Genomic DNA, 27,291 nt, shown 5'->3' with positions numbered 1-27,291 from the left:
CGCATAGTAGTGCCAAGTGTCACATGAATGAGAATATTATTTTTCTGCCTAGCCCTAGATATTGAGATAGTATGTACTACTCGTGTCAGTTTTGTAAGCAATCCACACTGAATTTATGACGGTTAACATTTGGTGTCAACAATGAGCCATTTTCATTCAGTTCCAGTTGTCTCTTGGGAAGTCTTTAATTATTTTTCAGACAAATTTGTCACCTTCATGATTTAAGTTAGATATAATTATGCAACCATCATCAATAGGACAATTCCGCACAGTTAGAATTAGAAAAGGTACACACTTAAAATGGTAATTTCGTTTATCCAAAACTAGGTGGATCATCACACATTACAAATGTAAATGTTGGAACACCTTTACATGATTGAAACAATTATATGTACAAATTGCCATGCAAGAGGTAGATTATATACCAAAGGGTTCACTATGGAAAATCTTCTTTTAGAATGAATGATACAAGCCCACAAAGAGCACGACAGTTTAAAAAAGAGGGATACAATGACAATCACACAACAAATTGACATAAAAGGAACTTAGTGAAGTCAATAATAAAACTATCGGGAAACTGAAAATACTGCCTCCTCAACCTTCTTTCTTTCTGAGATAGACACAATAATTCAATTACAGTTAAAGAAGACAGCTTGCCAAATATACAGACCAAACTGTAAAATCGAGGCAACCACATCACCTGCTGTTGAACATACAATGCTTCGACCAGACTGACTTCATTTGGTATGAGAAGTATGCCTGCAAATATCACAGTATCACTGCTAAATTAAGCAAGCCAAGCCAACACAACATTATTCAAAAACAAAAAAAATACCACAAAGACAAATAAATAACACTAATGACTAAAGTTCACTCATGGAACACAGGTCTCAATTAAAACTAACACTGGAATGGTAAAATGAGATATTCAATTGACTTAAATCGGTATAAAAAGAACAAAATTCTCCTCTGAAATTAAATATTCTGAGTTACGAGCATAGAGAATAGTTTTTAAAATTATTTTTTCTAAATAAGGAAGAAACTTTCAAACTGCTCATGCTCATAAAGTAACCCATTGCCTATAAACATTTAAAACTTATTGTTTCTCATAGTAAGTTTGACAGACTCCTTAACAACTCAAACTCCTTAACAGAACATGATAATTTAAAGGGATCTTGGTAAGTTAGATTAGATCAATATAGAATTTTGCTCTCCTTTTGTTTACCCAAAATATGAAGAAAATAGAGTTAAAGTAATGTCAAAGTAACAGCATCTCTAGATATTTGTTTTTTCAATAAATTGGTCAGTTTTCTGTCTGCCTTGCAAATAGGAAGTTTTGCACATTGGTGAGTTGTAAAATATTACAAGGAAGTAGCTAACACATACCTAACAACAAAATGAATGCAATCTGTATTATTCATTCAGATTATTATCTTTACTTAATGGCAAACTTTTCAAATATTTTTTGTGTAATATGTACATATACGACATCGATTTTAATAAAAATTTGCTCCAAATGAAAAGCAGCAGAGGTGTTGTACTCTATTGAAAAATTAAGTGAGGAGCAATGTCTTCATGTACACATTATTAGTTAGCTACTTCTGTTCTGTTCATAAATCATGGCACTAAAATCACAGACACCCCAAAACCTGTAGCATTGATGAAATTCCTCATCACAATAACTAGAAATATAGTCTTTAAAAATGAGTCACAGGAAAAGGTTTCAGCTGCACAATAGTTTCAATTTCTAATTATAGCAAAACAGACCAAAGACAGGGACATTTTTTTTTATTTCCTGGGGATACATGAACTGCCCCGTTCTTTTGCCAAAATGACCTGGAACCATCCTTTAAAACTCACATACAGGCAAAATACATCATCCTATGAGGCCATGTTATTTTTAGGACTTGAAGAAGAGAGAATAAAAGTTAAACCATCAGAAATAATATGGGAAAAAGCTCATGTCAATATCTATCAACACCATTCATTATGTTATCTTCAAAAATAAGACAAAACGTAAGGTTTTCAGTTAAAATTGGTACACCTGACTGATATGTACAGTGAGCTTTGCAGCAAATATTGATTCATTGAATGCTGGTTGCAACAAATAACCGTGCGTTGTGCTCGTAAGTCTAAAATCAATTTTAGAAAGACCTTTTCAACATACTCAATTTTTCTCCAGAATTTTCAGAATATTAATCAACACCAATATGATTGTGTGCAAAATGACAATACTTTGTGCAATAATACACGAAGCAAATAATCCAAATAACATATTTCACTTTTGATACACTAACAATGATATTCAAGATAATTTAAGCTTAATTTTAAGACTGGTTCAATCTTTAAATCTACAGCAACACACAGTAAGGAGAAACAAAGGTGTGAAGTGCTTTGCGCATTTCTTTTCTCATTAACACAAGCCAAGAAACTTCATAAATAATCCTGATTTAAAAAGGTGATTAAAAATCAAATTTTGTTTCCTTAATACTGTAGTACACTATGTCAACTCAATGTTCAGGGACAATACTTCACATATTGTTTGGAATATTAAAACTTTGTTTCAAACCAAATTTATTACTATTTTTATTGCATACTCATATGCAAATTACATTTGTAAAACTCACAATGGTCCAAAACTCTGAATTGAGGACCCATTGCAGTACCAGGTAAGATCGTACATAAATACATGATTAGATTATTGTTTACTTTGGCAGAGATCAGACCCAAGCTATTGTGGCAATAGAACAACTTTACCTTCTGACTGGCTCATTGAAGACATGAAGACACCCAGATACTGTAGATTAGTAGATACATAGTAAATGTAGAACCACAATGGGATCCAACTTCATAATTAAACAAAATCAAATTTGTCAATGAACTACAAAGTAAAAAAAAAAAAAAAAAAAGGAAAAGGAAAAAAAAACACAACAAAAAAAACATTCCTATAAATAATGTTTTGATGTACTAACATAGATCACACAATGATCAAACAGAACCATCATATGACTGCAAAAACGAATGCAAACCTAACGGGCAACATTTCCTTCATACATTATAATAATTATGACATCCTTGTGCTTCTAAATTGCTTTGCTTGCATTGACTTTGGAGTCAAACAGATACTTTAAGAGGATCTTGTTGTTTTTTTTTTCTTATCACAGTACCAATACATCAATTACCAAGAACCTCACCTGGCTCCTCAGACTTAATGTCAGCAACAGAAGTAATAGTTTTTGTTAAAACAGTTCCATCTTTCAAAGAGAATACCTGTAGAACCTGAGGTTCTGAACCTGTCATCATAATTGGAGTTCCAACCATACCACTGGGTATACTTATGGTTTCTACTTCCCCGCCTGAGGTCCCAGCTTCAACTTTTGGCACAGTGACCACCTGAAATTTTTTTTTCAGAAAGACCCCTATTATAAAATGGGACATTAGATTACAAAATGTTGACATCCAGAACTTTGATAAAAACATACCTGCATTGTACAGTCATTCTGTACCATTGTCTGATACATGGATGCTGAGACTGGTACAGAGATCATTCCAGATACAACTGGATATGCTGAAAAATTTTAAACAAAGAAAAAAATTAAAAATCTTGAAAAATCTTTGCGATGAAAATTATGTAACGTATGTAATGTCCCCCCCCCCCCCCCCCCCCCCCCCCCCCCCCCCCCCCCCCCCCCCCCCCCCCCCCGCAATACCTCCCAAGCCATCAGACGGTTCTAAACGGGCCCCGCGGAGAAAGTCGACTTTAACCGGTTAATGTTGGCATGAACCGACAAACGGACTTAACCCATAAGATAACATATTACAAAGGTACTCAGAGTAGTTTTTAGTTACAACCAAACTTCAAGGAATGTAAAATTGTAAAGTTCACACAAAACAACAAATTCTGAATACATTGTGTCCATGTCATTAGTGCAAACACATTTTTATTAAAGACTTACAGTACCTGATTGAGACACAGCATCATGGCCATGAGACCGAAGATTTGACTGACCACTACGTTGGCTATTTGTTGGACCCAAGCTCTCTGGCAAAGGCACACAGCAACAATCCCAACAAATCCGCAAATAAAAAAGAAAACAAACAATTGCTAACAAAATACCTCCTAAGAATACAGCATGTGAAAAACAAAACAAAAGCATCAATGCACAAGATACTGGTAAGGAAACATATACACTAAAAACAACTCATTACTATTAGATTATTACATTAATTGTAGTGTAATGAATAGAAAACAATAATGGACCATAAATGAATTCACTCCTTAAACAACATCGAACATATTGAGGTCAGTGGTCCTTACCATCAAGCTTGTTTTACAAAAGCAGCTAATAACAACTGAGGATAAATATAAGAGGACAATATACAAATATAAAAAAAAAGAAAAAAAAGAAAAATAATAGCAGTGCAAACTAAATTCAAAGATTACTAAATAATGAAGCAGAAAAAAAGCCTGCTAGAGGCTAATAAGGATAATCAATGTGGCAAAGATGTTAGCACAAGTGCTTGCCACAGTTACAGAACAGATTTAATTTATTAATTTATACAGTACATACTTTCTATTGTTGATCCTTGCTGCCACAACTTCTCATTCACAGAGCAAAGTTTCACAGCATATTCTGAAATGAAAAATTCACAAAATAAAGAATGTTTAGGCTGATTACCAAAATGCCTCATTTTAATATGCATGAGACTGAAGCCTTACCGTGGCCATCTTCTCCTGTAAGAATGAGTTGACCATCATGGTTTATTAGGGTTGCCTCAGTGACATTATTGAGGTCTACAACTCCATCTGAAGTTACATCACCCAACGCCTAGAAACGGATAAGATAGATAGATAAATTATTACGAAAACTCTCCCCTAAAAAAGCATTATTGGCCAGATTATTAAAAATGAACAAAGTGTGCTACAAAATAAGCCTACCGATGCTACTCCTTGCACCTGAGCAGTGGTACCATCAGGTAAAGTAATTATTGGATTGTTGGGATCCACTTGAATGAGTGATACAGATCCGTCAGGGTTGTTGATGGTTTGCAATACTGTTGCTGTCCCATACTGTAAACAGTTACAATTCGGATTAGAATTTGTGGGAGTGGCATATGACCGAGATTAATCAAACTTTTCCTTTCTACTACAGATTGACAAAATATTTTTAAATGATAGCGTATGATGAAGAGTCCTAAAAGTTATTGTATAGAAAACAAAAGAAAACCTAGAGAGCATGCATTATCAAAGATAAGAGATGTGAAAATGGTATGGGTTTTCATGTACAGGTAAGGGATATATAAGTTCTTGTGACATGAACTCGTATATTTGTGAATTTCAGCCCACCCGAATATAAACCGCACCCCGGTTTTGGAGCTGAAAAAATGTGAAAATTCGTTTCGTAACAAGATTAAGCCTAGGTACTTAAACTACAGGAATGAAATAAAACTTAAGAATTTACAAATTGGTCGTAATATAACACAACCATGCAACAAAATTAGTAAAACATACACACACAAAAAAAGAAGGCAACTAAAAAGGTCACCAAGGTCCACTAAGAAAAACAAAAGCAATTTGAAAGACCAGCATTTCCATAAAAAAAGAGGGGAAGAAGAGAAGCACACCTGGGCTGCTTGAGCAAGAGTAGTTTGGGCAGGAGGAGATGAGACGCTCACAGGAGCAGAGGTCATTGTGTTAGTATTTGTTGAGATTGAGGAGACCGACACCGTGCTCGCAGATGCAGAGCTGGCAACATTTGCCAGATTAGCCAAACTGGTGCTTACTCCTGTTGGTGATAGGGCACTGACTCCTTTTCCAGCTTGGTGATACTTGAGGACTCCAACAGAGGCAACTTGTTGTACGGTTTGCTCATTTTGAACTGAATTTGATGTTTCGTCAGTCATGCCATTCAATTGAGCTTGCTCATCTTCTTCATTAAAAGCAGGAAGGAGATCCTCCCTTCCATGGAATTTGTAGCAATTGATTACAATTTGACGAAGGGCGTGTGTCCATGAGATTTGAGCATTCCTACACTGAAGTTTAAAATCTAATTAGTAGATAGATAAAACTAGTTTTCTAGGTACAATACATGACAATGGTTTAAAATTAATAAATCATTGTATTATCAAAATTCTCAACAGTGGTGATATACAATTCGTTACTAACCTTTTGCTTTTCATCTTCAGATCTAGCATCCATTCTAACATTAGCCCAAGGAATTTCTTTTGGCCACCACAGGGGCTTTGTTGATTCCCTGCCCCAACCTGGCTTTCCTCTACCTAAGAATACATAATTTTATAGATATACAATGTGTTACCAGCGACAGGCAATTGGTAGGAACAATAATTGAAGGAGAAATAGTTCCAAACTTTTTTCTTACCAGTGGAATATTTAAGCATAAGAGGTATAAAAGCTCTCAACTGAGCTTGAGTCATTTTTTCAACAGGAGTTGGTATCCCATCTATAACAAGGGGGGGCAGTTCATATAATGAGGGATCATCTCTAGAGGGTGGGGGTGCCTGTCGATGCAAAGCATGTTCAAGTTCATCTAAAATTGATACTCTTAGACTTTTCATCTGCAGAGAGAATAGCAAGAGAAAATGATTAAAAGAAAATATATACACTAGATGTAATTTGGAAATATTAATAATTTCACATTCTTACCACATCTTCTAAAGGTTTAGCACCAAAACACCTAAAACTGGCATGAGGCTTCCCTGGAGTGGCTACTAGAACAACTGCTTGTTGACCAACCCTGGTAGCGAACTCGTCAATGGTTGCCTGAACACATGTGACATTCAGTTACAGATTTGTAAATTGCAGGAAATTGATAAGATATAACAAGGTAACTTACTCGTAATTTGCGCAGCAATCGGTTCTGCTGACGCTTGCGGATTGAAGGGTTTGTTTCAAAAGAATGTGGTCTTTTCTTTTTCTTTGATGACACAATAGCAGCAGCAGCGGCCATACCAACAGTTCCTTAAAAATGCAATTATTTTAGCAAAATGGAAAATACTAAATACCAGAAGCTTTCTTGACAAGTCTTGTACAAGGAAACAAAACTAAACTTCACACAAATTCTATATTTTAAGACTACTGCAAACTAAAAGAAAATATAAATAAAACAAAAAAAAAAAAAACGTATTTAAGCTGTTTTTACAGATACTCAAACTATGATATAAATATGCACCAAAATGTTGACAGCACCAGTAAAGGAGATTAAGAGAGGGATTAAGTTGGTGCTCAAAAGGTAATTCATCAAACAATGCAAACACAGAAATAAAATTTTACCAAAAAGCAAACAAAAATGTACCATGAGTATTTTGCCAACCTGCTGCTGCCAGCTGAGCTGTAATGTCATGTCCCATGGCAGCTGCCATAAGGCCCCCATCATCAAATGAAGTAGAGCCAGGTGACGATGGACAATCTTCGTCATCATCGGAATCCATTTGACTGTGCCCACCAATTGGATCTCGTGTCTCCATTACAGTAACCATAATTTCATCTAGAAAAAGGTAGATAATACAAAGAGTTCAATATCATTCACAAACAATAACACTATAAGATTTCACTACAAAAAAGACAAAATTAACTTGGGCAGTTTTAGTGTGATAAAACAATTATTTGAAATGACAACCAAATGTCTTCAGAAGTTGTTTCATAAGTTTGAAGAAAAATATGCAACCGCAGAAAATATTAGCGAGGGTAAAAACCCATTCAAAGCGCCGGTAATGTTTACACAGAAGCTTCAACTACCACTATCTGTTCCGAAATGGCGATTGTTCACAGGCCTTTAACCACAAAAGTCGGAAATTAGACCGGGATGGATAATTTGTATGGGTCTAAAGACAAGTAAAAGACAAGTAACAAAATCTGGAAAAGGACGAGTACCATGCATTGTAGACAAACTTCAGGATGCGGTGCGGCAGTTCGCCACGGCCGCGACTGCGTACCTGGGGCTTAACTGCGTCGGCCCGATACAGCCCTTGCCCTAGCATTCAGAACCTCTCTTCCACATTTCTTTCAAGTTAGATGCCGGTAAGACTTTAAAAGAACGCGACACTTTAATAAAACGAGCTGTGAATATAATAAAAATACAAGCAGCCTAAATTCTCCATAAAATATCGGGGCTACTTAATGTAACAGTACACAGTCTTAAGCCATATCTCTTTCGCCATTTTGGGCGAGCCTGCGCGATAGCACTTTTTAGCAGACGATATTTACGTCTTTTGAGACAACATCTTATACCGGCCTGAAGAAAGCAACAAACTGAAACATGTGGATTAAATTCAACTTTATTTTACTCACCAGACCGAAGCACAGGAACATAATTGGTATCACAAGAAAATCGCTTCACAGACAAATAGGAGCGTCTCTCTAACCATATAGACAGACGTTGAGTGTTGAAAACTAAACCACTAGCGTCACCTATCGGAGAACCACGGCACTACGCCACTATCAAACACCGATGTCAGAGGCATCTCTTGGTGTTTCATGTGAACTAAAGAAGAGGCGAGGGACCACGGGGGGTGGTGGAGGGTGGAGTGGGGGTGCAGTGATTAATGAAGTTAACCTGCCGGGCATTGTGTCAATATTTGTGACATAACAGTTTAGTTCAGACGTGCAGGTGTGAAGTAAAGTTCAGGTATAGACTACCCTGCAGGTATCCTGGCCCCCGATGTTCATGATTTTTACACCAGTGTACGCTTAAAACCAATCTACGATAACATTGCAATTTACCCATCAACTACATTTGCCACTGTTTGATTGACATCTGCAGTGAGGTAAGTTGAAGTATCACATACCAGTAATCACAGAAGTCTAGTTACGAGATTTCTCAGAGAAGTATTTCTTTCGCATTTCTAGAAGCCATCTCAAACAGGTCTGTCACTTTCTTACATGTTGTCTAACCGTGTTCAACGAATGAAAATTATGCAATGTTGTCCTATCCCTAGGGAAAAAAATTAAGGGTCTGAGTGGAAGTTAAAGGGCAAATGAGTGGGACCTCAGCCACTTAATGGCCACTCTATTAAGTGTGTCACTTTAAAGTACTTTAAAGTGGTAAGCAACTGGCCAGGAAGTGGTGGTAAGGATCTTGAGCGTCAAAACTGTTGAAATTCCACTCTATGTGAGACAGCCATTGTGCTGTTGTGGGGTTGTCAATTGTGTTGATCGCAGCAGGGACTAGACCTTGCCTATAAAATTTACAAGATACTGTACTCGTACTAGACAGGCTGTTGGCTTGGTAAAACATCTAGGGTATGGCTTCGTAAGCATGGTGTTACCAGGAAGCTAACTTTTTACTCCAGCACTTCTTCGCTACTCTAATGCCACTTAGTATGATTGCTTCATTTTTCCTTTGGAACCGCTCTTGAGTATCCTCAGTGCCGCTTTAATAAAACCTCCAATTTTATGACACTTGCGTGCCATCTGGCCTTTTTGACTCTTAGTGCCACTTATCTACCCCTAAATTTTGCCACTCACAATTTTTCCAGGGATATGGTTATTAGTTTATAATAATAGTGCGTACTTTTTATGTGTGTTGAACCTTAAACTTTGGCTTCCATTGGGATTTTTTGAAGTTGTGATTGAAACTTCTTTATTTTCATCAGTCCAATCTGTAGCATATTACGTAAGTTGTATTATCCATGGCAGAAAAAAACCATTAACATTTTAAAGTTTCTAGTTGAACTATTACTGAAAAAAATGATTTCATCTGGTAAATTAGGACACACTACTCTTAAATGACGTCTAACTGCATTGACAGCTTCTATTTAAACGTTCATTCTCTTCCCATGTGTCTTTTTCCCTATGGTTTCATCATCTTCATCTTCTTCGTCTTCTTCATCCTCCTCATCCTCATAATCTTCCTCGTCTTCCTCATCATCATATGAGTTAGGAGTTTCTGTAAGCATAATAATTATGTTAAAAGAAACAACAAAAAAACAATATATAATCTAATAAATTTCCATTATGCAGTATATTATTGATAGAAGTCATACTTCGATTACACAACCGTCCTGACCAGCCGGTATAACAAAGACAGCTTGGGCCGGCTTCACTTCCCCCTGCTCGACATATTCCATGACGGCAAGGTCTGTTGCAGTTACTTCTTTGTGGCACTCTTCTTCCTATTTCACAGTGATCACCACGAAAATTAGGGGGACATTTGCACTTGTTCACTCCACGACAGCGTCCACCATTAAGACAAGGAATAATACACTTTGCTGGAAAATATGCAGTACTGTATCAATAAGGGCCATTAAATTTTAAATTTGCTCAAGAATAATTTGAAATAAAAATCAAACACTCACAGTATTCACAACGCAAGCCATAGTACCCTTTTGAACATTCACATGTGTCTTTTTGTACACATTTACCTCCATTTTGACACTTTTCTGCACATATTCCTGTAAAGTAAAATTAAAACAAATATTTCTGATTTTTGTTGTTGCAGGATGTTGGCCACAAGGACATCTCAAAACATGATCTCTGCACCTTTAGGTGCTTTAAATTCTATTCAGAAGAGAGCTGCACATAGAGCATCCAAGGATGTTGCTAGTATGATACGTGTAAACCATGCTGGAGAACTTGGGGCAGACCGTATTTATGCCGGTCAGATGGCAGTTTTAGGTAATACAAGCATGGGAAAAGAAATTCAACATATGTGGGATCAAGAAAAGAAGCACAAGGCCAAGTTTGAAGAATTGATCAGTAAATACAGAGTCAGGCCAACTGCATTTGTGCCCATTTGGAATGTAGCAGGGTTTATGCTTGGTGCAGGTACTGCTCTCTTTGACTTGATGTAATCTTTCATCATCTTATTGTTATTCACTATCATGACATTTATTTCTAGGTACAGCACTGTTAGGACCCAAAGCAGCCATGGCCTGCACTGTTGCTGTTGAATCAGTTATTGTTGAACATTACAATGATCAGCTGAGAACTCTTATGGCAGATCCAAAGTGTGACAAAGAACTTTTGGATGTTATCCAGAAATTCAGAGATGAAGAGCAGCAACATCATGATTTAGGATTGGAGCATGGAGCTGAGCAGGCACCCTTTTATGATGGGCTCACAAAGCTTATTACTCTAGGATGCAAAGTAGCTATTACCATTTCAAAAACAGTTTAATTGATATGGAAATAACTCATGCATGTAGATGCATATGCTGACTGAGCTGCTTCTTTAAGAAAATATGGCCACCCTAGTTACCTTAATTGTTATTAAACACATTGCTTAACAAATCTGTCTTACCTCCTTCACAGTGGCGACCTTGGAATCCTGAAGGACAAGAGCAGATACCAGGGGCTGAACAAACACCTCCATTCATACACTGTGGGTAGCAGAGAGCTGTCTTGCAATATTGTCCCATGTATCCCTCAAGACACTGACAGATTTTTTCATGATTACACCTTCCTCCATTGGCGCACTTTTTATCACATTCTGGGTCAGGTCCTGAAACAATTTCCAATCCTAATTGCTAGAGTGTATTTTAAATTGTACATTCATAGCAAAATTGTATAAAAGGAATATTCTTATTTGCCCAAGTTAAGAGTGCACCCATTGTTTTATTTTATTTCTATGTACTTCTTCTGTCTGTCTCATAGAATAGTTTATATTTGTACAAATATTTCTATGAGTAGTAAGAAAAAATACTTACCAGCGAGGTACTCACCCCTGTGGGCACACTCCTTACGAAGTTTCAGTCTGAGTGGGGTACCAGGCATGGGACGTCCTTTCCGGCTTTCAATGAGTAATCCTATACCAAATGAGGCAATACCACTACCATTACCCGAGCAGGGCAAAAGGACACTAAACACTGAAATATCAAAAAAAAAAATATCAGTCAATTACAATGGTGCTACTTTTCTTTTATCCTTATTCATATTTATTATTATTTTATACCTTGTGTGTACTGTTAAAAATTATATTTAGATGATCAAAACTCACCCTTTGGTCTTCGCGGTACACGTCCACGGGTTTTAATGGATATTAGAGGGGGCTCAAGTATTTTCTCATCAAATGACTGCAGCCGGTCAAAGTTATAATAGTACTTTTTTACACCTGATTTCCATGTGAAATTAACATATCCTACCTAGTGTGAGGAAAAACACAATGTAATTAATTAACAGCATGGTCCAGAGGCATTTTAATTACTAATTTTTAAAATTCCTAAAAAAATTGACAAAATAAAGGGTATTTTTTTTCAACTGAAAGAGAAACCCACAAAAAACAGCTTTGAAGGTAAAAATTTGACTGGAAGTTAAACAGACAGCTAATGACTTGCATCTGCAAAAGTCTGCAGTCACTGCTCAGTGCATTTTCAATTGATTCTATGTCAATCAGGCCTCAGTTGATGCTGCCATGGGACATACTCTCACCTCTGATGGTATGATGGGCAGGTACTTCTCAAAGTTTGGGTCTAGAATATATGCAAGTACATGGCCATCCACAATTGCATAGATTTCCATGGAAATTCCTGCAACAAAATTTTTGAAAGCATGAAATCACATTTTAAGTAATGAAAATGAAAACTTTGCCCAGGAATACCATTTTGTCACCAATAGGCTATAATTCTGTTGCAATGCCCCCCTTCCCCCGCGGTACACACTTAGAATCTCGCACATCTTTGCGGGCAGGTACCAGCAACAGCTGGCATTCCCTCAAGGTACTTTTCCTTCCTTAAGCCGAGCCTTAACTATGTAGCTAGTTTGCATTGTCTGTTTACCATCGTGGGAACTTGTATTTTTTAACTGACACGATAAAATGCGTTTTGATCCCAATGTAGGACTCGTAGTCGCCAGCAGTTCAACGCGAAGGGGATGGGATTCGGCGAAAGGAAATTATTTGAATGGAGATAAAGAAACAGCCAAGCCCAAGCGCAAAGAGAAAAGGTGATGTGCTTTTGAGGAGGGAGAAATTTGGGGGGGGGGGGGCGCTCATAAACCGACTAGATCGGAAATAAATTCGAGGATTAGTGTAATGTCATAAGAGGCTCCTCATGACGGGGGGGGGGGGGGGGGGCTGGGCCAGACAATTCCAATTCCCGCGCCGCCCGCCGTGAGAGCCCCGCCCCGGGAGCCCTCCCCGTCACTCACCGCTGAACATCTTGACCTGATGCTCGCTGATCCACAGCGAGAGATCTCCGCCATGACGAGTCAAACTGTTGACGTAAACGACCAGAAAGCTCAACAACAGGCTTTTCCACATATCGAAGAGTCGCCTTCGGGCACACACCTCATCCTACGAGAGGACACATTCGCCCGCTGCCGAAGACTCGTCCCGCTCCCCTCTCGCACACGACTGGACTGGCGACAGACAGGCCGGGTATCGCCCGGCAGTGCGCTCACTTCACGCACTCTTTGCGGCGCAGTGCTCCTCAACATAATGCTTGCTTGGCTGCTGATCCAATCGCTCGCTTGCCCAGCGGGCGGCTCCCCCTCCCCTCCTCCCGCCCTGTTCTGCTCTCCTTGTTTTTATTCTCTTTCCTTCGACCCCTCCTCATGTCTCTGTACATCTTTCTCTCCTCCCTCTACGTCCCTTTCGCCCATATCGTCACCGGCCGGGCACCCACCGGGCTTTGCCCCTTTGCCCGCTCCAGAACATATCGCCGAGACGCCACAGTAGACGGTTGTCGGTTGGTCCCCTCTTCCCCTGTGTGTTGGCAGGCAGGACAGGGCTCTACGGCGGGGCTCGGCGGGTCCGCCAGGGGCCAGGTGGCCAGGTGTTTGCTACAGAGCCGGGCAGCCGGCTGCGAAGGGCTGCGCTCGAAGTCAAGCGGGGGGAGGGGGCTGGCCAGGGCTGCGGCTACTCTTCTCGACTGCTACGGATGCGGCCAAGGTCCTTTCGTTGCCCTGTGGATTGTCCGCGGTGCGCGTCGTTCTGCGCTCTTCCTCGGTCTCGGGGGTCTTGGGTGGATAAGGATCTGTCCCCAGGACCCCCGGCGTGGGTGCCTCCGCCACCCACAGTTAGGACGGCACAGCCTCTCCCGTAGGAATTCCCCCCTCCCCTCTAATTTACTTGCGATCGCCCTACAGCAACAGAACGAATTGGGGTACAGATATTGCAGGCACGAATTAATACGGGCCAATGAGGCTGGTTTGGAACTTGTATTATCCAAGTTCGCATCTTAATTGGAAGCAGGCAGCGGGCAGGCCACTTGAGGGTCTGAATGGAGTGATGCGGTGCGAAGCGTATGTTCACATGCACCCTATCTGGGCGGCCTGGCGGACATTGTCTTGGCTCTTGGCGGCTCTTAGGTAAATGCCAAATTCTTATTCACGCTTCAGTTCCATATGCTCCAGTACACCACAAAGTTCAACAAGTTCGTGCTCCTGCATCGATGCCGTGTGATCTTGAGGCAGAGTCGTTTGAGCGAAAACAGGTTTCCCACCGGCCGACGTCAGTAGGGGTATCGGCCGTAGCACACCCGATCGGGAGGACAGGACGTGTGGGGGACCCGACCCCGCGACGAGACGCGTACGCGGTCTCTGCACCTGGTAGTAGACTGCTCGCAATGCACCCCCGCCCTTGCCTTTCGTTTGGAGATGACAAGCTACAGTCCATTTTCCAGACCCCCCTCACGCTTGAGTGGGGTAAGGGCGGGCACAGCCCGGAAATGTTTTTTTTAGCGAGTATTTAATTACATGAGGGTTTATGTAGAAAATGGCTGATGTATCATCTGTTTATTTTCAAGTTGACTTTGGCTGAAAAACATAAAAAAAATATCTACACGTAGATTTTTGCTTGCATCAAATTGAGGCTTAGCAGCCTACACATTACAAAACCACCACTTCATACATTCACACGATCTGTGCTACAACATTAAGGGGGTAAAGATTTAATTTGGTCAAGAGCTTGGCAGACATGGTATGACAAATATTGCACAAAAACTTTTGACATTGCAGGTGTCAAAACAGACAAAATATTAGATCCATGGTTGCTTTGAGCAAATTAAATACACCAAGAAAGAAATAACATTAACAAAAAAAAAAGGAAAGGGGAAATAAAAGGGTGCTGAGTAGACTGGCCTTCACAATGTTAAGTAGAATGTTTCTTTTTAACAACTAAGCTAAAGAAATTAAAACTGTTAATTTAATAGACTGTTTCCTAGGTAATATAACAGTAGAAGGGCAAGGAATGTTAAGATGGAAGCATAGAACACAAACACTGGTTGGACCTCAAGAGCAGTATGGATGCCAAAATGTCAATGCTAATGTGATGTTAACTAAACCAAAAAATGAAGTAATTTCGTATTGAAGATTTCAACATGGGCCCAACCAAACTTATAAAAAAGGAAGCTACAAATGTGCATGACTGTCCACCAATAAGTTGAACACGGTAATATTAATTACTAATCACACATAACATACAAAAAAAAAAAAAAATCGCAGAGATCTATGAGACGGATAATACAAAGTGCAAACATTTGCAAAACTTCACAGATTGATCCCAAAAATCAGGGGATAATCAAATGTTTTTCTTGACCAAAAATTGTTTCTTGTTTTTGGTTTTGTTTTTTTAGAAAAAAGAAATACCACATAGCATGAAGTAAAAAGTAGCAAAATGCAGAAAAGTTCAACACCTCCTATTTAAGACCGAAGCCTACATTATTTTTGTGTATGAAGCCCCAAAAAGGACTTGTGCATTCAAAGCCTTGTAAAAAGAACTCCAAAGTGAATAGATTGTTTTCTTGCAAAACATAGACATAAGCTTAGTGCAACCATAACTTTTGATTTGTTACTGGTAAGCCAATAATTTCCAAATGTATAAAAATAAAAATACCAGCAAATCAGGCTTTTAAAATTTACATTAAGCAAAAGCATTGACTCACTATCCTGACAGGCAAAACTCATTTATCAATGCCCCCTTTTCAGTCAAATAATGTCTTTTTAACCTTATGGTGCACTGTACATAATGCCTAGCCTAAGGCACTTGTGCTGATACACGGTGACACACAACAACAACAATTTTTATTTAAAAAAAGAAAGAGAAGCTTTTAAAGCAACCTAAGGCAATTCAAAAAGCAGTAGTAATATTCTGGAGTGATGTCTCCAGTTAACATAATTTTCATTTTGCAGACTTGTCATATGATAGGATGGAATTGATCTGCTTAAGCATAGCTCTTAAATTGAACAACAATTCATTCACACACAACACCAAAAGAAAAAGTGTCAAAGGCCAAAAATATAACAGAAGAGCATGAACACATGGGGGTTCTCATTACTGAAGCCTCTAATTGCTTCATTGCAGCAACCTGGTTCCAATTGGTCCACAATATAACTGAAGGACAAGGTAGCTACGTAGAGGCTTCAGATAAACAAGACAAAAGATATAATGGATACAATTATTAAGCACACAATGTATAACAATTCCCACTTGAGTATAAAAACTGAGGCATGTAAATAGTAAAAAAAATCTTTAAATTAACATAGAAGAATTTTATCATCTTTGTACACTCATTCTAACCAGGTAAGCTTAGTAATAAGCAATTTGATAACAACCGTAGATCATAATTAAGAGTATTCAATTTTCACTGTAACAGTCTGCAAATGGTAGAATGCAATGAGATTCACGTAAAATGAGTAAGTCCTTAGACTAACATTGTGGCAATCACTTGACTTATAATAGTAACCTGCCAATGAACAATTGCAAGTTAAATAGATGAGTGGAGAATGTAATGTGGAACATAATACACTATTCTTATTGCAGATTTGATCAGAAGCTTTGAAACAGGAAGATATGAAAAGATAAATCTTCAACAAAATACTGCAATTCCACTTTAACTTTACACACATTTCATTATTACCTCATATACAGAAGAAGCTTAGTATTATACTGTACATCAACAAATTATATGCAATAAAGACAATATATTTTATATAGCAAAGACAAAGTGCCATGTGCAGAAAGGCGACAGTTAACATTTCATGATCCAACACTACAGTGCAATAACTAACTATCATAACTTAACAGTGCAAATGTAGGGAGTGGCTGTAAGCCTTTAACTTGCATTCTTCAAAAGCAACAGTACACAGGGGAGTGTTTCATAAAGAATGGAAAACTGGACAGCACCAGGTTTGAGTAGATAATTTACCTTTAAACTTGATTTGGAGAGAAGAATTATTTTCCTTTCCATGATTTGTTGATTTACAGTATCGGTTAAATAATATAAGAAATAAAATGCAACATTTTGGACTATTTGTTAACAGTCAAATAGTCTAATACTGAAAACGAAATAATTTAACAGGTTAAACAAACCAAGATTCTTTCTGCACATCAGATAATATAACCATCACAGAAGTGAGACCCTGACACAAAAGCCTCACACTCAAACAACAAGCACACAACTTTTCAGTTCATTCACACCATCCAAATGATTAAAAAGAACAAAGGGAAAAAGAAAATTAAAACACTGTTACCCTTTTAGACCCTGTGGGGGCAGAAAAAGCTAGCTGCCTAGAGGGGAAAATGATTCCCATTAAATCTGTCCTATATGTTTGCATTAAAAGCAAACATTATTAGTACACCATATCTAGAAAAGAGAGAAGGGCGCAAAATCTGTAGCATACAAGACAAGATAAGATAAGGACAACCAAGCAATAATTTAAGACATTTATGAAAGTACTATTGAACACAAATTAGTCACAAAGTATTGTCAGAGTCAAATTCTATTCCAAGGCTTGAAAAAACTGACCAAATCAAAGCAGTGCAAGATATGCCATGGACCAATAAATAAATTTAATCTACTTCAGTACATATGGCAATACCATGAGTAGTTGTCTACAATCAGTTTACTTGATATAGAGAAATATATTCTTCATATTTAAAATATGACTTTCTTTTCCTTCTGCTATAATAGGAGAATATTGCTCCAAGTACTTGTCTCAGTGTCTTGGTATTAATGCCCAACCCACTTACGCCTATCATTCATGCAATAATTGACCCTTCCTCAGTGATGGTCAAGTTCTTACACTGTTTGAAATCACATTTGTCACAAATTCAACAAAAACAATGTTGATAGAAGTTGCACTACAAAACAATCTGTACAAATAAAATATGAAAGAATGCATCACATTTAGTGATCTGTCTATACAAATAGATTTTGAGGAAACCATTCCCCATTAAAGATAGATTCAATGTAAAAACACTAGCAGTATTTTTAAAAAGCACACACACATCCACTCAATGATACTGACACTCTTTTCCAATACAATAGCTGCCCAAAATGTTCACAACACTTCTGTACTCTGATTGTAAAAATTTGATTCTCCTATAGCTACAAAATAATAAATACTTAGTAAAGCATTCACAACTTTTAAAATGCTTGGCGAGTTGATTGAGATTCTAAGTGCACAATTAAAAGACTATGACATGACAACTCACATCCAAGGGTAAGAAAATAATTTTGTCATTCACTCCCATTGAAAGGAAGATAATTAACTATCTTCTTTGTGGAAGCTTATCAGTCCAAGATAAAAAATAATATAGATTTAAAAAGAAAAACACAACATAAAGAGTGCCAGTAACCTAGTATGCTTAAATTATACAGAAGTAGGCTAGGCTGTAGCAGTTTTAAGTCTCCCATTCTCTTGCAAATGAGACAAAATGCACTGGAGTGCACTAGACGTATGTGGCGATGGCAGACGGAGAAGGCTGCTCATTCTGAGGCCGCTTTTTAGGGCCTGGGACATATTGGCCAATAAATGAACCATCTTCTGTGAAACGTCCTATGAAGAAAGAAGTATATAAATTAGAATAAATTTCCGAATATTAGAAAATATTAACATTGGTAAGGTTAAGAACCACATCAATCTTGAATTACATAGTAACATGCAGAGTTCAAGATCTTTTTTAATATGGGAAGCAGAATAGGCCTGACAGTTTACTTATCACTGTTTAATAATCAGATAATAAGTCTGATTGAATTAAATGCAGAAAAGCCACAAACATTACCTGGATCAGACAAGTGTGGCGAAACCAGCTGAGGAAGTTTCCCCTTGTCGTTGTTTGCGACCATACTGTCCGATGAATGAGCCATCCTCGTTCATGCCTTCTGTTTGTATCAAGCACAACCAAAGATATACAAAAGTGCAAACACAACAACAACTACAGAAAGCATAAAGGTGCTAGTCTCATTAGACAATGACATATATCAAAAGGTGATGTTGACAGCACCAAATAAAGAAATAAGTAAAAAATAAATAAATAAACAAGAAAGCAAATGCATTGAAGCTGCAAAAAATGTACAGTAATACTTGTCCTGAAAACAGTCAAAACATCACTATATCCAAAATATGATAGATAATAAAAAAAACACACAAAATAAAAGTATGCAGGCAACTTATTGAGGCACAAAAATACAATCACACAAGATAAAAGTGGTTGCTGTGGTCTGTAAGACTTAGTAAGTAATATTTTTTGGTAATATTTTTTGATAATCAAACATTTTAATTTACCTGCACAAGAATAGGCAATATTACAACAATCACTCAGCAAAAATATTGTGTCTCAAAATTAGAAAGTGCCGTATGTAGAAGCAGTATTGCATTTTTCACATCAGACTCTTCCCACATCATGCAGAATTAACAAATGACTTTGACTGGCCATCCAGAACATGAAGAACATAATGCTTACCTGTGTCCCCATCTCCATACTCTGCCATTGAATCTGCATCACTCTCAGGTTCATGTTTTAATTCACTTCCCATAGATCCTCGACCATGAGATTTATTGTCCAATCTGAAAGACAAGCACAAATTACTACAAGTGACAATAACTATTTACCATTCTTTGTCAACGATTTAGAATGACTAAGTACTTACGGTTGGGAGTACTCATGGAAACCAGGTTCTTCTGGGTAATCATGTCTTCCATGAGCAGCCTCCCGCTCATGTACTGCATATTTCCCACCTCTATTTCTCTTTATAATGCAGACTATTATCAGGACAAGCAGAAGGAAGGCAATAGCCAACATCATACCAATAAACCATCCAGCAGTTGCTACATTTTCCTTTGGCTGAATCATGGGACCCTCTGTGAAAAGATGTGATTTTTAGACTGTATTTTGACAAAACACACATCATTACATCATGGATTTTACTAACCAACACTGAAAGTTTCAACATCTTCCGAATGACTCTCAGAAGTAAATTCACCATCAACAGCAACAACTTTGACTTCATACACTTCTCCTGGTCTGAGTCCTCCCAATATTATGAAATCTTCATTTGTCTCAGCTGGAGTTTCCTCATATTTGGTCTCCCCACGGAGTCTGAAAATAGATAAGACAGTCTTCCATTACACCATTTTTAAAGTGATGACTGCTAATGTTTCAACTTTAATGTTGCAACATGTATAAAAAAAATTGATTGAGTGAAAGTAGAAGTTACTAACTTGTATTTAACAAAGAAATGAGATCCTGGTCTTCCTTCAAGGTTGGGTACCCAAGTTACTCTAATTTTAGCATATCCATTATCTGAGGGCATTCGATGCCACCTGAAGCTTGGTGTGTCTGGAGGAATTGATTCTGAGCCTCTGGTCTTCTGTTCAATGAAGTACCTGAAGGAAAAAAATAATGAATATGTTTTGCTCCTAGCAAACATAATCTTATCCAATTTGAATAAAGAAAACGCACCCCTCTCCTTCTCCAGCTCTTGTAGTAGCCTTGATATGAATGCGATATTTAGTGTTGGGCTCCAACCCAGCGAGTTTTGCTCTTGTAGCTTTAGGGTCTAAAATATGAGGCTCACGTTCTATCAAGGTGCCAACTTTAGTACCTTTCACCATTTGGTAATAAATTTTGTAACCCGTCAAAATTCCATTTTCCTGTTCAGGCTTCTTCCAAATCAAGTACAGTGCTGAAGACCCCATTGGTAATGCCTCAAAAGATTGAACTGTGCCAGGTACTGAAATGCAACAAATAAATAAGTCAAAAGATTTATAAAATACTAAATACGTACTAAGAAAAAGACGGTTGAAAATAATTACCTCCTTCTGGAGTATCAAAGCTGAGTGTATCGCTAGGGGGACCGTTATATCGTCCATTGAAAACTAGAACTCGTGCATAGTTCTTGGAATGAGGGACAAATTTGTTGACAACAACACGGTGGATATCTCCCTTCACATTTATTTCTCTCATGCCTTCAGGACCATCCTTATCAGTCCAAGTTTGGATCTTGTAGCCCCGGAAATGTCCTCTTACAGATTCTGGGGGTACACTGTTCCAACTAAGCATGGCACTTGTGGCTGAGATAATCTCTTCTATGGTAAAGTTCAGGGGATTTTGGAGTGGCACTAATGAAAAAGAAAGTACATTGGCTATATTAGTTACACCCACATAATTTTACAGAACCTAAAATTAAAATATGATGACACATACCATCTTCCCCTGAGTACCCAACCACTTCTTTGGGCGCAACATTTGCTTCACCCTTCTGGTTAATTGCTACCACTTTAATAAGGTATTCTTGGAAAGTCGGTTGATTACGAATTACAAGGTAGTTTCTATGCCAATCATTAATGTCATCTGAATTCCATGTTTCACCAGGAATATTTCGTTTCCAATAAACTCTGTACATAAAGCGAGGGGCATTATGCTCTATTTCGGGCATGACCTGGAAAAATAGAAGAATTCAAGGTAATAAATTAAGTTTTGGTTTGTTTTAAGAAATATGCAGGCATTAGAGATAGTACTTACAGTCCAAGTTATAACAAGATTATTAGGTTCTGTTCCTTTTCCTTCAACATTGTCAGGATTTTTGTAGGGAACATCTGGTTGAGTAGTGCAGACAGTGGAATGTTGTGATGGTACAGATGGGCCGATTTTGTTCCAGGCTAAGACTCTGAAAGTGTAGTTGGCCCATGGGCTCATTGCAACCGTATAGGTCATATCTGTAGCAGGAACTGACTCAAATGCAACTTCCCAGGTATCTGGAGTGAAACTTGTATTGTATTGGATGGTATATCGCAGAATAGGAGCACGATTGTCACCCATAGGCTGCCAAGACACAGATGCATCCCTCTTGTTGCAGACAATACGATCTTTCAGACGAGGAGCATTGGGAACATCCTGAACAGTCAAAGTTGCTGAGGCTCGGTCTTCATCCAAATCAGTGCTTGCCAAGCAAGTGTATGATCCGGAATCCAATTCAGTGGTCTTGGTAATAATAAGGGAGAAATCTGAGGATCGCACAAATCGTGGCTCAGAATCAAAATCAAGGTTTTGGCCATTGTTTAACCAATCAATAGTCAGTGGTAGTGAAGAATCAGAAACTGCATTGCATCTAAATGTAGCTGTGCTTCCAGCTGCTACTTCATAATCTTCTGGTTTATTAGTGATGCGAGTATGTTCCTTCACAGCCAGGCTTCCTGAGTTTTCGACATGACCAAACTTGTTGGCTGCATGACAGGTGTAATCCCCGGCATCCAAGAAATTCACATCTCTGATTTCTAAATCACCACTTTCTTTGACAGTGTAACGTCCTCCTGTCAACTCCAGGCCTCCACGAATCCATTTCACTTCAGGCTTGGGTGCACCAAACACTCGACAGGTCAAGGTTACTGTTCGACCATCCACAGTGGCTTCATCTTTAGGAGGATCAGTTATCTCCGGAGCCAATGCTACGAGAAAAATTATAGAAAAAATAACACATAAGTTTTCATTTGTACCAAAAAAGATTGATTTTTCACTATTCTTAATTAGTTGAAAGAAATCGTTACCTAAAACATTAACATAAACATCCTTGTACACATAGCCCAAACTGTTGGTGGCGTTACAACCATAGTTGCCAGTATCCTTTTTGGTTAATTTTTCAATGGTAATGCTGTTAGGAGTAACTTTTCTCCTGGAATTTACAGGAGATTCTGAAATGGGTCTACCATTATGGATCCATTTAATTTCTGGCTCGGGCACTCCAGAGGCTTCACATTTGAATGTGACGGTCTCATCTTCAGCTGCATTAATTACATCAGGCTCCACAGTGAAGTATGGCACAGCTGCAACGTAAAAGATGGAATTTAAGGTTTGGATACAATGCAAGTGCAGTAAATAGAGTTTAAAATAGTTTTACAAACCTAGGACTTGCAAGTTAATTGAGTAAGTTTTTGCAGAGCCAACACCATTACTTGCTTCACAAGTATATGCACCTTCATCTTCAAAGGTAAGATGTTTAATTATCAAACTTTTTCCATAGTGCCCTTGGGTAACTCTGTCAGATGGTAGGATTTGTTTTCCATCTTTACTCCACACAATTTGAGGGAGAGGCCTGCACAAAAATGTTTAAGACTTTACTAACAGCACAGTTACAAAACATGTAAAACACAGGGAATTTAAAAAAAGTTTTTTTTTTTTTTTGAGTGATTTCAATTGATAAGGTAACTCAACCATAGAAAAGAAAAAAATACAACTTACGTTCCACCATATATGCAAAACATTTCCACTTTTCTTCCTCTCCAAGCCACTTCATTTTTCCTTGAGACATATTGTCGCACAGGTTCGTGTTTATTTTGAGCAGAAGAGACACCAGTGGCAAGAACATTCAGTAGAACTCTGTTACCTAGTTTGTATTCATTTCTAAAGTTGAATAAATAATAAATTAGATTTTTCTGGCAGAACTTTGAATATTGTGGACCTTACAGATTACAATGAAATTCTTTACCTGAAAATGGAAGTAGCAGCACATGCATATGCAAATTCATCACTAGCATCAAACCTAGTGACATTCGAAAACCAGAGATTTCCTTCAGGATCAAGAGTCATTCGAGAGTTGTTGATGCTTTTGATGCCACCATCTGAATTCTAAAACAATAACAGAACGCATTTTATTGCTTGCTTTGAGACTGAAAATAACCGCTGGAGAGGAATTTCAATATACCTGGATGAGCCAATACACATTAGGCTTCGGCCAGCCGTCAGGAGGCTGACAGGTCAAACGGAAAGGTTCGCCTTCAGTGACAGTTAAAGTTTTTGTCGGCTCATCTTTAAATGAGTTGAGCTCAGCTTTACGTACAAATACGGAATTAGAGGTAGCAACACCCCATTCGTTTTCAGCAAAGCACTGGTACTGCCCTGTAATCATAAGGCACACAAGAGATTTTTTAATAGGATTTCAAAATAACTGAATGGATAAAAAAATTGAGTTTACACTTACCTAAATCTTCATCTCTTGGAGATGTTATAACTAAAGTTCCTCTGCCGGGCTGTTGTGACATTCTGTCGTCATAGGCTTGCCACTCAAATGGTTTGCCGTTTTTGATCCAACGGTACCTACAATGAAATGCATGTATATTTATAAAATAAATATATTGAAGTAGGATCATCCTTAGACCAAAGGAAACCAAGTGAATACTGACTTAGGAGCAGGCTCCCCTTCAGCCTCACATTCAATGATGAAAGGTTTATCATTTTCATTCTGTTGAGTCACTACTTGAAACAACAATTCATCAGTAGGTGGTTGTTTAACAATTCTAGGGGGAGATTGAACTAGAAAGGAAATTGACAAATTAATTTTAAGTTTCAGAAAGACGGTAAATGGATAAAACCATGATAAAACAATACACTTACCAAGAGCTGATGCTTGGAAAACTGCAGCAGCAAGGAAAATCAACAAACTTCTTAGCCTTTTTTGCCCCATGATGGAAATATTTGGAATCTGAACAGGGATGAAAAGAGGATAGAGTTATGTAGAAAAAGTGTTGCATCATTGAACATAAAAGTGAAAATGAAAATACAAATTAAAGAGATATGAACAGGGACAATTTGGTGGTCCTTGTCTAAATATAGTTCACTGGTTTGTTTACAACGCGTCTATCGCTCTACCAAAGATTGAGGTTAGAAAGAAGTTAATGGTGAAGTTTGGTGGGAAGTCTTCACAGAAATCTGATACAGAATGATACTCAAACCACGGGCTAACCCGAAGAGGCCTTGGTCTTACTGTATGACATTGGAGATAACGGTAAGCGAAGGGCAGGCCCAGAATCGCCAATGTCAAACGCTTCGCCCGATGGTTAGAGGGAGTGTCCCAACCCCATCGCGACGGCTTTAGAAGAGCCAGACCTGCCCATCACTCGCAAACCTTAACGCTCAGGGTTTAACACAAGGTCTTCCGACAATTGACGTCTTTGCAACAATATCGGGCACAGAAATCCGTCAAACCAGGGATATAGCTCGAAACAAACAACCGAAAACTTTGCAGTGGAATGAGACGTGGTCCGCACGCAAACAGAAAACGGCAACTAAAGACGTTAAAACGATTCCAAGGATCAACAAAACCGTGAGAGGGTGAGAAATGGACGCAGTCTCAACTGGCCAGCATACCAAGGGGTTCTCGTTAAGCTCAGGGGTGTGCCCTGAACCGGCTCCGCCCCTGCATTAAGCTGCGCTCGGGATTGAATGTTGAATGGCAACCGAGAGGCGAGGCAGCGAGGTAGGCGCGGCACTCCGGGAGTGAACCTTTCACTGGGGGTAATTTTAGGCGTCAGATGGGGCGGGGCGGACCGTGCAGACGCTTGCACGAACAAAACTTACCTCTCCCTACGAGAAACGCTCCTTTTGGCCCTAATAAGTTTACATATCCGATAAACTGATCAAATCATTCACAGACAACAACTCCCACGGAAAAACATTACACACTTGTCAAGGAGGACTACGTGAGTCAGACGCGACGCCCAAAACCAAAATATTCCACACGTGCAATAGAGGAACGTTTTCCGTGTGACACTTCTCGTTAATTATTCAAATCTTTTTGATTTCAATAAATTTTCGAAACTCTGAGCCATGCTTTGGAAAGAAATGTTTTATGTACCACGTTAGCTTTTACAGCGACCACAGTAGTAGTTGTAGGTACCGTTCCTGCCTTACATTACGCGCGCCTACTTGCTAGAATCAAAAGTGACGCATTGCTCTCCGCATCACATTGTGCTTGTTCCAGGGAAAACGATCGGTTCGTTTTCTACATGAAAAACATGTTACCGTGTTTGTCTCGGAAAATGGAGCAAAAGAGTGTGTATGAAAAAATACGGTTTTAAATGAACAGTTAAGCTTAACTGCCTTTCCAAATGCAACATCCCAGTCGTGTGCCCTAGAGTGCCATTTTTGTCCCTTTCTTTCGAAAGTTCGCGCTATAGCCTCCACAACTTAGACGAAACTTCCGGGGGGACTGAGACCCGTGCTGAGACCTGACTGCGAGCGAGGTGTGCAGGAAAGGTGCAGGTGCATCCCTAACACTATCACGTGGCATGATTCCCACGGCAGGGCACGAACTTCGTTCGACCTCATTAAATCATTGGTACGGCTAGTGTTGAGACCCAATTCCAATATTTGCCGCGTGACCACAATGAGGTCACGCCTCATCTACAGGCCACTAAAAGCCACGATGTACCGGACGGCGTATCTTTGAATGCGCACCAGTGTTGCGGGTTTGCCTACTCGCGTCGCGGTCGCCATGGTCCCTGCCAGTGCCTGTGGCCTTAGCGAGTACGCGATCCGACACTGGAGCGCATTCCTACGATGCACTCCGGTACTTCCGTGGTGCGAGACCACAGTGAATTGCTTATTACCTACGGGTACAGAGTTTGTACCGGGTGATTCAGAGAAGACGCAGGTGCGGGCGGGTTTGCCTACCCAAAGGGGTAATGGCGCCTTAAGGGGCAGAAGGGGTAGGCAAACCCGCCCGCATCTGTGTCTTCTCTGAATCACCCGGTAAAGCAAGTTGGATATTTTCCTCTGAGTCGGCTCTCTAAAGACAATATAATTGGGCCACACACTTTTTCTGGGCGCATACCATGATGGCCCAATCAGATAACTTGCTGCCAAGCCAGGCGCACAGGGTTATTCGACCAGCCCCGGTGGACCTAGGTGGACCTAGGTGAACTGGCAATATGTGCGTCCGGGGTTTTGCCTATCATCACTATAACTATGGTATGGTGCCAAGGACTCTACCGGCTCCGAGCGTACACCTTTAACGTCGCTCCCTTAACGTCCATCCGACTATGAGTAGTTTTAGTACCTCAAAGTCGGGAGGTCACCCGGTACCGCTCGCTTTGGCCACTGGCTGCACTCACCAAACACCGCCGTGACCAACCCGGGCAGCCTCCAGGCTAAAAGATCCACGCGACGGGCCGGCGACTATTCCCCTTCGCTCCTGCGCGGCGCGCCCGCTGACGACGACGACGACGGCGGCTCCTCGAGCCCGCCAAGTAAAAACACTCACTTCCGGCCGTGCTCGAGGCGACCAGCGACCACGGCGAAGTGGCCGCGGAGTAAACGCGCCGGGGCGGGCGGGCTCGGCG

General features: G+C 39.3%; 4 protein-coding genes across 16 annotated transcripts; 1 reads left to right on the top strand and 3 right to left on the bottom strand.

Moving 5' to 3' along the window:
• Window positions 1-213: 213 nt before the first annotated feature.
• LOC113202222 (DNA-binding protein Ewg) lies at window positions 214-8,461 on the bottom strand. Of its 6 annotated transcripts, none has more exons than XM_026416340.2 (13): window positions 8,309-8,461; window positions 7,314-7,505; window positions 6,855-6,979; window positions 6,665-6,781; window positions 6,381-6,576; window positions 6,167-6,279; window positions 5,626-6,033; window positions 4,940-5,071; window positions 4,721-4,829; window positions 4,572-4,634; window positions 3,962-4,042; window positions 3,483-3,568; window positions 214-3,393 (listed from the first exon to the last, which is right to left on the bottom strand). In XM_026416340.2, exons 2-13 carry the CDS (start codon window positions 7,495-7,497, stop codon window positions 3,175-3,177), a joined length of 1,833 nt encoding a protein of 610 aa, XP_026272125.1. In that variant the 5' UTR covers window positions 7,498-7,505; window positions 8,309-8,461; the 3' UTR covers window positions 214-3,174. The 6 variants fall into 6 exon arrangements, with proteins under 6 accessions (XP_026272125.1, XP_026272123.1, XP_026272126.1 ...); XM_026416338.2 differs by lacking the exon at window positions 8,309-8,461 and adding an exon at window positions 7,892-8,208; XM_026416341.2 differs by lacking the exon at window positions 8,309-8,461 and adding an exon at window positions 7,954-8,208.
• A 66-nt stretch (window positions 8,462-8,527) lies between these two features.
• On the top strand, window positions 8,528-11,247 carry LOC113202226 (5-demethoxyubiquinone hydroxylase, mitochondrial). 2 transcript variants are annotated; one of them, XM_026416353.2, is made up of 3 exons: window positions 8,528-8,645; window positions 10,458-10,783; window positions 10,857-11,247. In XM_026416353.2, the coding sequence occupies exons 2-3, from the start codon at window positions 10,459-10,461 to the stop codon at window positions 11,132-11,134; spliced, it is 603 nt and encodes a 200-aa protein (XP_026272138.1). In that variant the 5' UTR covers window positions 8,528-8,645; window position 10,458; the 3' UTR covers window positions 11,135-11,247. The 2 variants fall into 2 exon arrangements, with proteins under 2 accessions (XP_026272138.1, XP_052124010.1); XM_052268050.1 differs by lacking the exon at window positions 8,528-8,645 and adding an exon at window positions 9,977-10,095.
• On the bottom strand, window positions 9,583-13,409 carry LOC113202224 (protein shifted-like). Of its 3 annotated transcripts, none has more exons than XM_026416350.2 (8): window positions 13,102-13,409; window positions 12,385-12,482; window positions 11,954-12,098; window positions 11,679-11,822; window positions 11,258-11,458; window positions 10,315-10,410; window positions 10,003-10,227; window positions 9,583-9,905 (listed from the first exon to the last, which is right to left on the bottom strand). In XM_026416350.2, the coding sequence occupies exons 1-8, from the start codon at window positions 13,211-13,213 to the stop codon at window positions 9,775-9,777; spliced, it is 1,152 nt and encodes a 383-aa protein (XP_026272135.1). In that variant the 5' UTR covers window positions 13,214-13,409; the 3' UTR covers window positions 9,583-9,774. The 3 variants fall into 3 exon arrangements, with proteins under 3 accessions (XP_026272135.1, XP_052124009.1, XP_026272133.1); XM_052268049.1 differs by having other exon boundaries at window positions 11,664-11,822; window positions 13,241-13,409; XM_026416348.2 differs by having other exon boundaries at window positions 11,664-11,822; window positions 13,102-13,408.
• A 1,264-nt stretch (window positions 13,410-14,673) lies between these two features.
• LOC113202221 (neuroglian) lies at window positions 14,674-27,214 on the bottom strand. Of its 5 annotated transcripts, XM_026416337.2 has the most exons (19): window positions 25,529-25,672; window positions 24,566-24,653; window positions 24,355-24,484; window positions 24,153-24,268; window positions 23,877-24,070; window positions 23,661-23,800; window positions 23,414-23,575; window positions 23,077-23,267; window positions 22,723-22,998; window positions 21,701-22,623; window positions 21,383-21,617; window positions 20,992-21,297; window positions 20,639-20,909; window positions 20,398-20,562; window positions 20,109-20,275; window positions 19,827-20,037; window positions 19,640-19,743; window positions 18,959-19,058; window positions 14,674-18,732 (listed from the first exon to the last, which is right to left on the bottom strand). In XM_026416337.2, the coding sequence occupies exons 2-18, from the start codon at window positions 24,633-24,635 to the stop codon at window positions 18,964-18,966; spliced, it is 3,756 nt and encodes a 1,251-aa protein (XP_026272122.1). In that variant the 5' UTR covers window positions 24,636-24,653; window positions 25,529-25,672; the 3' UTR covers window positions 14,674-18,732; window positions 18,959-18,963. The 5 variants fall into 5 exon arrangements, with proteins under 5 accessions (XP_026272122.1, XP_052124007.1, XP_026272120.1 ...); XM_052268047.1 differs by lacking the exons at window positions 18,959-19,058; window positions 25,529-25,672 and adding an exon at window positions 27,064-27,214; XM_026416335.2 differs by lacking the exon at window positions 18,959-19,058.
• Between the last annotated feature and the right edge of the window lie 77 nt (window positions 27,215-27,291).

Source organism: Frankliniella occidentalis, unplaced genomic scaffold, assembly GCF_000697945.3.
Source record: "Frankliniella occidentalis isolate FOCC.00 unplaced genomic scaffold, Focc_3.1 Scaffold63, whole genome shotgun sequence".
NCBI classification, from domain to species: Eukaryota; Metazoa; Arthropoda; class Insecta; order Thysanoptera; family Thripidae; genus Frankliniella; species Frankliniella occidentalis.
Note: the sequence above shows the minus strand (reverse complement) of the source record. Positions and strands in the feature narration are given on the sequence as shown.

Excerpts from the sequence above, each read along its gene's own strand:
- LOC113202222 (XM_026416338.2), bottom strand. Across the intron at positions 6,577-6,664 it reads CTAAACCTTTAGAAGATGTG|ATGAAAAGTCTAAGAGTATC; the intron begins GTAAGAATGTGA and ends TTCTCTCTGCAG. Across the intron at positions 5,072-5,625 it reads CTCTTGCTCAAGCAGCCCAG|TATGGGACAGCAACAGTATT; the intron begins GTGTGCTTCTCT and ends AACTGTTTACAG.
- LOC113202226 (XM_052268050.1), top strand. Across the intron at positions 10,784-10,856 it reads AGGGTTTATGCTTGGTGCAG|GTACAGCACTGTTAGGACCC; the intron begins GTACTGCTCTCT and ends ATTTATTTCTAG.
- LOC113202224 (XM_026416348.2), bottom strand. The coding sequence starts at position 13,213 with ATGTGGAAAAGCCTGTTGTTGAGCTTTCTGGTCGTTTACGTCAACAGT. Across the intron at positions 10,228-10,314 it reads TGGCTTGCGTTGTGAATACT|CAAAGTGTATTATTCCTTGT; the intron begins GTGAGTGTTTGA and ends CATATTTTCCAG. Across the intron at positions 9,906-10,002 it reads AGGACGGTTGTGTAATCGAA|AAACTCCTAACTCATATGAT; the intron begins GTATGACTTCTA and ends TTATGCTTACAG.
- LOC113202221 (XM_052268047.1), bottom strand. The coding sequence starts at position 24,635 with ATGGGGCAAAAAAGGCTAAGAAGTTTGTTGATTTTCCTTGCTGCTGCA. Across the intron at positions 24,485-24,565 it reads TTTCCAAGCATCAGCTCTTG|TTCAATCTCCCCCTAGAATT; the intron begins GTAAGTGTATTG and ends TTTCCTTTCTAG. Across the intron at positions 18,733-19,639 it reads GTATGGAGATGGGGACACAG|GACGTTTCACAGAAGATGGT; the intron begins GTAAGCATTATG and ends CTTTCTTCATAG.